This window comes from Grammomys surdaster, unplaced genomic scaffold (genome assembly GCF_004785775.1).
Source record: "Grammomys surdaster isolate TR1022 unplaced genomic scaffold, NIH_TR_1.0 125635, whole genome shotgun sequence".
Taxonomy (NCBI): domain Eukaryota; kingdom Metazoa; phylum Chordata; class Mammalia; order Rodentia; family Muridae; genus Grammomys; species Grammomys surdaster.
In genome coordinates, this window is record NW_021620473.1 from 809,703 (window position 1) to 819,302 (window position 9,600).

The window sequence follows — 9,600 nt, forward strand, 5'->3', positions numbered from 1 at the left end:
AGAGAGAGAGAGAGAGAGAGAGAGAGAGAGAGAGAGAGAGAGAGAGATGCTCAGGATCTGCATCACAGTGTTTCCATTTAGAGCACTTGGGTTCCTGTAGAAGAAGGCTGAGGCTGCTTGCCAAAAAAAACCCAAAGATTTTCCTTTTCTTCAAAGGCATCACAATGTTTTGAAGGAGACGTTCTCTTTAAGTAGTGGTTTGTCAGTTGGACTATGGAAATTGGTCTTTTAGAACTGAGGTGCCCAGACTGGCACTGGGAAGCCATGAGTGGGTCAGGAGGTTCCATAAAGGCCTCTGCCATCTGGGTGTGTGTGTCCGTGTGTGTGTGTGTGTGTGTACAAATATGTGTGGAGAACTGAAGGCAACTGCCCGTGTAGTTTCTCAGTTGTCACTGTCCACTTGGTGGTTTTCTGAGGGAGTATCTGTCACTGATCTGGAACACACCGAGTAGACCAGGACAGCAAGCCAGAGCCCCAGGAATCCAGTGTCTCTACCTCACAAGCACTGAGATTACAAGTGAATATCTCCATGCTGAGGACTGTAAATGGGCTCTGGGGTTGGAAGGCAAGCCCTTCACACACCGAGCATCTCCATAGTCCCTGCCATTAGCATTTTAAACGTCACACTACAGTAGACTATATCAGAGCTTATTATACACAGTAAGAGTAGGGGCGGGGGTGAGAGGGCTCAGAATGTGAAGGTGCTCCATGTGCAGACATGCAAAAAGAGTCAACTCGGCGGGTGGTGGTGGCCCACGCCTTTAATCCCAGCACTCGGGAGGCAGAGGCAGGCGGATTTCTGAGTTCGAGGCCAGCCTGGTCTACAAAGTGAGTTCCAGGACAGCCAGGGCTACACAGAGAAATCCTGTCTCGAAGAAAAAAAAAAAAAAAAAGACTCAACTCCAGAAAGTTGTTTCCAAGCATGCACACACCAAGACACACATGCAGATGTGTGCATACACATATATATGCATGAGTGTGCACACACATGTACACACATACACACAGAAAGAAGGGGAGGGAGAGACAGGCAGGCAGGCAGGCAGGCAGGCAGATAGTAACTTTTAAAAAAAAGTGTCTCAGCATGTTCATCTTCATATCCAGATACATGTTCACAAGCTGCTGAGTGAGTCATGATGTGCTTGTTTAAACTTATGTGCGCTCATCAACACTGGGTGGGTCATGCTGCTGACCTGGCCACTCTCAGGAATACACTCCATACCCTTCAGGACATAAGTGGACTAAGTGCCGAGTGCCATTTCAGGTGACTTTCGAAGGCAGTATGATGTGGGACAAAGGAATAGATTCAATATAAAATTAAGTATTTTAAATGAGTCTTTCTTCAACCTGCACCACTCACAAGCCTATATGATTCTTACCAATTCTCTAAACCGTTTGTGGGTCTTGGTGTCATGTTTTTAAGTCAACTTGAAACTTAAATGTATATTTAATCAACATAAAATGGTTCGTTTATACATGGGCTGGGTGCAGTATACCTTGAAAAGGATAAAGATACTCATCTGTGGGCTGTGAAAAGCAAGTTGCCTCCCAACAGTGGCCCATGTGCACTGTGGGGGATAGGATGTCCAGAACATTCTTGTATGCTTTGCTCCTGCCCCCTCCTCCCTAACACATTCCTTTGCTTTAAGGAAGGCGAAGGCCCATATACATGAGAAAAAAAAAGGCAAGAGCTGTTGGTTATTAGACTGGCTCAAGTCTGCATTTGAAAGCCCACCCCTCCCTCCATCCTCCAGGCTTGTTTTCCTAGGACACCAGCATTTCTGAATTAACAAGGTTGACAATACCTTGTCCCAGACAGCTTTCTCCATTAGAAAACATGAGGGAGAATATTTGAGAATAAAAAAATACCCTATGTATTAGCACACAGCAGTAAAAGGACTTAGCATGTGAGGGGCGAGGCTAAGGCTGTGGTTCCCTGTGGGACAAAAATGGCCATGGCTTGACTTCATGAGGCTTCTTAAAGGCTCACTGCGAGCACAGCTGAAAAGACTCCAGAGAAATAGTAGAAATAGTTTGTCTTCACTCCTTTTATTAAAAACCAGGGTCTCACTGGGTAACCCTGGAGCTCACAATGCAGACAAAGCTGGGAGACCTCTCAGCCTGCAGACATCTTAGGGACCTCCATAGCCTGCAGCTAATCCTCTCTCTTGCACATCAGCCTTGTTTTTCTTTAGCATTTATTTTCCAGCAAAAGGGGTGGTGATGAATTATTTCCTGTTTCCTTTCTCTAAAATATAAAGTTCATAAAGGCAGAAGATCTTTGTTTTGTTGTGGACATGCCCCAAGTGTGTGGAACGGCATTTGGTGTGAGTGTGACATCCTTGATAAATAAGTGACCGTCAGCATGCACATGTTCAGTGTATGGACGATGGGTGGGTGGGAGAAAGATGAGTGGTGAGTGGATGGGGTGGGAGGAGGGATGGGAGGAGGGATGAGTGAGTAGAAGGAAGGGTGTGGGCGAATGGGTGGATGGATGGATGAGCGTTGTTTCATTTGGCTTCTGATAAGATCCCAGATAAAGGGAAAGGCAATTTTACTAGGTAAAGTGGTCCCCAACTTGAAAATTTACTTTCGTTAGCCAGAGGAACTCCTCTGTGATACAGCTGCTTCCTGCTGAGGGGTATGGATATCACCATCTGTAAGGAATGAGGAAAGGCAATGTCTGAAAAACACTCTGGGTGTTAGAGACTAATGTTCGTATTTGTTCTTTAAAAGGAGACGGTGGGCAGGAGATGGTGAACAAGTTGCAGAGAGTTTTCCTTGCATGCACCAAGTTCATTTCCCAGCCCCACATACACTTGGAAGAGGCAGGAGGTCATCCTCAGGTAGAGAGCAAATTTAAGACTATTCTGGGATGCATGAGACTGTTCCTTTAACAACAACCAAAAATGAACAGTTAAGTAGATATCACTGAGTACTGTGTCAAGAGACCTGGGTTCAAATCCTGGGTATTCCATTTTAGCTAAAAGAACACAGTCACAAACAGTCCTGCCCACTTTCTTGTAATAAGGGAACAGGAACACCATTTAACAGTATGTTGAGTGGTGTGCCTCCAGATATCCATGAGACAACCCGGGAGGGGGTAGGGGTCAAGCCAAGGAGACCCCATGACAAGCTGGTAGTTAGGTAGGTTTGTAAGCCAGGCTGTGGTTCTGCCCAGGAAAAGATCCAGCAACACCCGTGAGTTTTGGTGGAGGAGTTGTGCAGCACCCTCCCCTCCAAATCCAAATTCCCCAGTAAGTCAGGAAGATGGATGTGTTTTAAAACATTGGGAGGTCTGCTTTGGATCACCCAGAGCTGTGGCTTCCCCACGCAGCTGCGGGCGGACTCAGCCAGTTCCCTGGCTGCCCAGCTCCCAGCGCTTGCACCCCACACAGGGCTGCCTTGACCCAGCCTGAGCAGCCGTTGACTTTTAAATCATCAAAAGCGGCTCTATGTACAGTTTACTCTGTTGCTGGAAGGCAGCAGAACATAGGTATTAGGAAGGGGAGGTGGGGGGGAAGCAAAGAGAGCCGAGGAAGCAGCCGTTAATCCTGCCAGGCTTCTGGGCACAGGAGTAGTTGCGGATGACAAAAGTTAATTAGAAACATGAGCAGTTTAACTGAAAACACTTGTGACAATTGGAAGGGCAGCCTCTCCGCTTGCAGAAATTCTCCTAGAGAATCCTTGTGGGAGAAAGTGGCCACCGTTAGGTAAGTCCCGCCACTGTGACTTTGCAAGCAGTGTTCTCTTAAGGGGCTGACAGGATTGGGCTTGGGGGTGGGGGACAGGCTCAGTGAGGGTGTCTCCTCTGTCTCCTGGCCACTTTCTCTAGCAGCTACTGGCACTTGGAGCCACTGATGCATCATGGCAGTTCTGTCTGATGAAGGGGCTGCAGTTTGGAGGGCTCTCTGATGCTGAGCCACGGTGGTAAGTGGGAGTGACAGGACAATAATAGGGGAGCCCATACTTCTCAGAGTGGTCCTGGTACTTGTATGGAAATGCCTTCATGGATTTCTGAGAAAAGAATGTGAGCAGGGAAACATGTGTTGTGTGCCAAAGGGGAAGCCTTGACTCTCAGATAGCCTGTGTTTTCTTGCCTTGTATATGTGCTGGAGATGGGGCCGGGGCATGTGCTCCGATTGTGATCTTAAGTAAAAGAAGGTCTCTAAAGTCTGTTCTATTTGTAAGCCTTTGAAAATGCAGTGTAATGTCTCCGTCGTACAACTACTGCTCAGCCTATTTGGCCGTTAACAGAAAGGTTGGCAGTTCACGCCCACTCTGGGATGTGTGGGGTTTAGTGTTCACTGAAGAGAACTCCTCATTTCTTTCTACTGTGAATTCTCAAGTGAATACAGAGAATATGCCTCACCTGTTTCCCTGAACAGGATAGGACAAAGTGAAATTCTTTAGGCTGGCCATGATGGCTCGCTCAGGAGGCAGAGGCAGGCAGATCTCTGAGTTCAAGGCCAGCCTGGTCTATAGGGTGAGTTGCTAGACAGCCAGGGCTGCACAGAGAAACCCTGTCGTGAGAGAGAGAGAAAGAAAGAAAGAAAGAAAGAAAGAAAGAAAGAAAGAAAGAAAGAAAGAAAGAAAGGAAGGAAGGAAGGAAGGGGGAGAGAGAGAGAGAGAGAGAGAGAGAGAGAGAGAGAGAGAAAGAAAGAGAGAGAGAGAGAGAGAAGGAGGGAGGAAAGAAGGAAGGAAGGAAGGAAGGAAGGAAGGAAGGAAGGAAGGAAGGAAGGAAAAGTGCTACCATAGAAAAAATCTTACATAGGAATTAGCAACTTTTATGAATAATCAATTTCTCAGTTAAAATTATTGGTTTCTCCTCAGTTTCTATTTTTACTTTGGTCTGTTTTAATATCTATGATAAGTTGTCTTCTAAAAGTTGGATATTTCTTAACTATTGTTCACAACTGGAATTCTGGGTTCAATCATTTAAGGCATTTATTTCCTACACCCTCAAATACCACGGGAGTGGTATGTGGTGTCAGTGAAGGATTTTCTCTTTTTTCCGGTAGATTATTTACATTCTTAGTTGTGCTCTGCATGGTACTGTTAAGATTGGCATGTGTTTACAGAACAGACACAACCGAGATGTGGTGAGGCTGGGGGAAGTGCCGTGTGAACAGGACGGGAGGATGAACTGTGTTTACATTGTAACCACAGATAATCCTCACCTCCAGTAATGGAGCTTCAGGGCATATGACTGGGGAATGGCTGGCTTGGTAGCCATGGCTGGCCCTTAGTCTTCAGTGCAGCTCAGTGGCTATGACTCAGGTCACTTTCCCTTCCCTGTCTCTGCAGAGCCATTGGCAGGCTCAGCCTCCTCCCATCCCGGAATGAGCGAAAATGTACCTGCTTCCTTGGAGAACAACCCTTCCATCCCTGTTAACTGCGCCTCCTCAGCCATCCCCCAGCCCAGCATGACCTCCAAGCCTTGGCGCAGCAAGTCCCTCAGCGTGAAGCATAGTGCCACATCATCCATGCTCTCTGTCAAACCCGCTGGGCCCGAGGCCTCCAGGCCCACACCTGAAGCCATGAAGCCTGCTCCCAACAATCAGAAATCCATGTTGGAAAAGCTCAAACTTTTCAACAGCAAGGGAGGCTCCAAAGCAGGTGAGGGCTCAGCATCCCGGGACACGAGCTGTGAGCGATTAGAGATCCTGCCCAGCTTTGAAGAGAGTGAAGAGTTGGAGGCCGCTAACAGGTCACTTTCTACTGCGGGCCCTGCATCCAGCAGCCCCAAGATTGCACTCAAGGGCATTGCACAGAGGACTTTCAGCAGGGCACTTACCAATAAGAAGAGCTCCCCAAAGGGCAACGAGAAAGAGAAGGAGAAACAGCAGCGGGAGAAGGAGAAGGAAAAGGAGAAAAGCAAGGATCTCACCAAGAGAGTCTCCGTGACTGACAGGCCTGACCTCAAGGAAGAACCCAAGGAAGAGCTCAGTGGGGTGGTTGTGACTGAGACACCGAAAAAGTCCTCCAAGATTGCCAGCTTTATCCCCAAAGGGGGCAAGCTCAACAGCACCAAGAAGGAGACTACAGCTCCATCCCACAGCGGCATACCAAAACCAGGAATGAAGAACATGCCTGGGAAGTCCCCAAGTGCCCCCATACCTCCCAAGGAAGGAGAGAGGAGCAGAGGGAAGCTGAGCTCAGGGCTTCCTCCCCAGAAACCCCAGCTGGACAGCAGGCACTCTAGCTCCTCCTCCAGCCTGGCATCCTCAGAGGGAAAAGGCCCCGGAGGGACCACTCTGAATCACAGCATCAGCAGCCAAACCGTCAGTGGCTCCGTCGGGACCACACAGACCACTGGAAGCAATACCGTCAGTGTTCAGCTACCTCAGCCTCAGCAGCAATACAACCATCCCAACACAGCCACGGTTGCACCTTTTCTGTACAGGTAGGCAGCAGCACTTGCTACCCCTGGGTAAAGAGCCTGCATCCTGGCTATGTCCGTGCAGGGATCAGGAACATGTGAGCCAACAGCTAACGTAACACATAGTTCTATCCTGGTGCACTTAGTGGGCAACTACTATAGCAAGACAGTGCTGAAGCAGGAGACATTGTGAGCTGACCCCAGGATAAGAAGGCTTCACTGTGGGGGATTAGGGCATTTCAGAAGCATTAGAAGCATGTAGGTCTGAATATGCAGGGTGGCTGTTTTGGTGTCACCCAAAATGAGTTGTAACGTATACTAAGTAGACTTAAGACCACCCTGCTATATAAAATTCCCTATGGCAGCATTGGTGTTGAACTTTCTGACTCTGGCAATCCCTATTACCTCCTGGGGCTTTCTGAGAAGAGATGAAGGAGGAAGAGATAAGATTGACAAGGGCCAGCTGGGCAGTGGTGGCATACACTTTTAATCCCAGCACTTGGGAGACAGGCAGGTAGCTCTCCAAGTTCAAGGCCAGCCTGATCTACATGATGAGTTCCAGGACATCCAGGGCTACAGAGAAACCCTGTCTCAAAAAATCAAATAAATAATAATAATGATAACAACAACAATAATAGTAGTAATAAGATTGACAAGGGGCATTCTAGAACAAGAAATGTATTAGGCTAAAGTCTGCTGTCCTTTTCCTGTCTTAGAAGCCCTTGTCTCTGACGGCACATCTGTAGAACCCCAGCAGCCCACGTAGGACTGGGTGCTACATGTTCCTTGTCCTGTCCTGAGATCCTCTCTGCTCTGCCCCTCCCACACTCCCACACTGAGACAGACACCCATAAGCGTGTGGCTGAGTTCTTCAGGCTTGTTGGAAGCTCCTGTCCTACTGAGAAGGGAGCTGAGAGCTTCAGCTCACAGGGCTGTCCTTGCTCCTGTGCTGGGTAGAGCATAGTGTGCTTGACCGACTTCACAGAGAGGTGGCCCCCAATACATATAGCAAAATGACCCAGTGTCGCATCCTGCCCACTTAGTTTGTGGCTCCCTCCTAAAACAAAGAAACACAACTGTGTACACACGCACAAAGCATATGCATCAATGGTTGCACACAAGTACAGGCTCAATTACACATTCATGTGCCAAATGCCAATGTGGATTCACATAGGTACATTTGCACAAGCCCGGGTGTGTGCATTCACACCCACGCTTTGAGCTTCTTATGCTTGTGTGACTCCCCAAAGAATTAGATGTCCCCTATCTCCCTGCCTGAATTGTGTACCTGTGAACTCTCAGGCTTCCTGCCACTAGAGATGTCAGGAGAAAGCTAGCCACATCCTTGCAGTACAGGGATGATGCCAGGCTTCCTTTTGTCCCGTGTTCACTCTCCTCTGCCCACTCCCCCTTCTGTGAACGTCATAGCAATCTCCTCTGATTGGCAGACAGATCTATTTTATTCAGTCACGTCATCAGCTCAGCTAACAGTGCTGAGAACACTGGGAAGTCTTTCAGTAGAGGCCTGGTGAGGATACCTGCATGGTTTCTCGTGAACTGTTCTCTGACATGCAGTGGGACTGGGGCAATCCTAGCAGCATTCACACTGCCATGATGCATGCTCAGGCTACTTGGCAACTTCTTACTAGCCATGTTAAAACATGTGAGTGTTTGGCCCCTGCCATTGCTGCCCCATCTTTATTTTGAAATAAAATAAATAATAAGCTCTTTGGAAGACTAGAAAACAAACATTCACCTTCTTTGTTATTATTATTTCAAGATTTTCTTTTTTTGTTGTTTTTGTTTTGTTTATTTTTCGAGACAGGGTTTCTCTGTGTAGCCCTGAATGTCTTGGAACTCACTCTGTAGACCAGGCTGGCCTTGAACTCAGAAATCCGACTGCCTCTGCCTCCCAAGTGCTGGGATTAAAGGTGTGCGCCACCACCGCCTGGCTATTTCAAGCTTTTCTATGGGACGAAGTCTCTCTTGTGACTAATGTGTGAGGAGCAGCAGGAAAGGGACCTCCCAGATATTCAAGGCCAGCCTTCCCTGTGTGTACTCACGCTGGGCAAAGTCCTTTTTGGAGAAGCTGGTGAAGAGAGACTGGGAAAAAGGTAGGAATTGAGCCACAGCACTCTGCCCTGTGTCTGCTGGGGCTGCCCACTGTGTAGTCTTACTGACCACAGAGATGGCTAGCAATTGCTTGTGAAACAAATGTGTGCAAAGACCCAGCCAAGAGCTTCTTCGTCCTAGTCCCCTGAGTCTTCCCGGTTTTGTGAGCTAGCTTGCTTTTAAAATTCCAGTTCTATAGATGAGCAACTGATGCACAGACCAGGACATTTGTTCCAGGTCACAGATGTGATAATTAGATGAATCTGTGTTTAAAACCAAGCCTGCTGCTGGGTGTGGGGACAGAGTACTCCAGAGGCAAAGATGGGCAGATCTTGGAGTTCAAGGCCAGCCTGCTCTGCAGAGCAAGTTCTAGGACAGCCGTGTCTACACAAAGAAGCCCTGTCTCAAACAGACAGACAGACAGACAGACAGACAGACAAAAACAAACAAAAAAAAAACCCCAAAACAACAAAACTCCAAGTCTGTCTAACTACAGGACCCATATTGTCTTACTGTCTATGTTAAGGATTCTTGGTGTTTCAGAGATGGCTCAGCTGTTAAAAGTACCAGCTGCTATCACAGAGAACATGGGTTTGGTCCCCAGCACCAATATGGTGGCACACAACTATCTATTAACTCCAGTTCCAAGGGGTTTGATGCCTTCTTCTGGCCTCTATGAGTACTGCACGTATATGTTGCATATACATACATGCAGGCAAAACCCTCGTATATGTCATGCATGTAAAATAAAATAAATCTTAAAAAAAAAACATTTTAAAGCAGAAATCTTTACATGCACAGTAATAGAACTGCAGTTCACAATAGACAATAGTCTCAAGTCTAAGCCCAGCTGTTTCAGGCAGGGTTTGTTGACATTCTGTGGGATGATGGCAGGGTCACTGCAGAATGGACATGTGTGTTCAGAAGAATGGGGCTATAGTGATGTAACACAAGCAAGCAAGTGCCCTGATCCTCTAGAGGGCACACCACCGCTTGGTGCCAACAGATGGTGCCCGACAAGAGTGAGCTAAGTATCTCCAGATCTATCCATCCTTCTTCCCTCCCTCCCTCTCTCCTCCCTCCCTCCCTCCCTCCCTCCCTCCCTC

At 47.7% G+C, this 9,600-nt stretch overlaps 1 protein-coding gene across 3 annotated transcripts in view; it reads left to right on the plus strand.

Annotated features, from left to right (window-relative positions):
• The window catches only part of Nav2 (neuron navigator 2), a 245,947-nt gene that overhangs the window by 83,772 nt on the left and 152,575 nt on the right, over positions 1 to 9,600 (plus strand). For all 3 annotated transcript variants that reach the window (XM_028787457.1, XM_028787459.1, XM_028787456.1), the window contains exon 6: positions 5,308 to 6,406. In XM_028787457.1, coding sequence (XP_028643290.1) covers positions 5,308 to 6,406 — 1,099 coding nt within the window. The remainder of the gene's footprint in view (positions 1 to 5,307; positions 6,407 to 9,600) is intronic.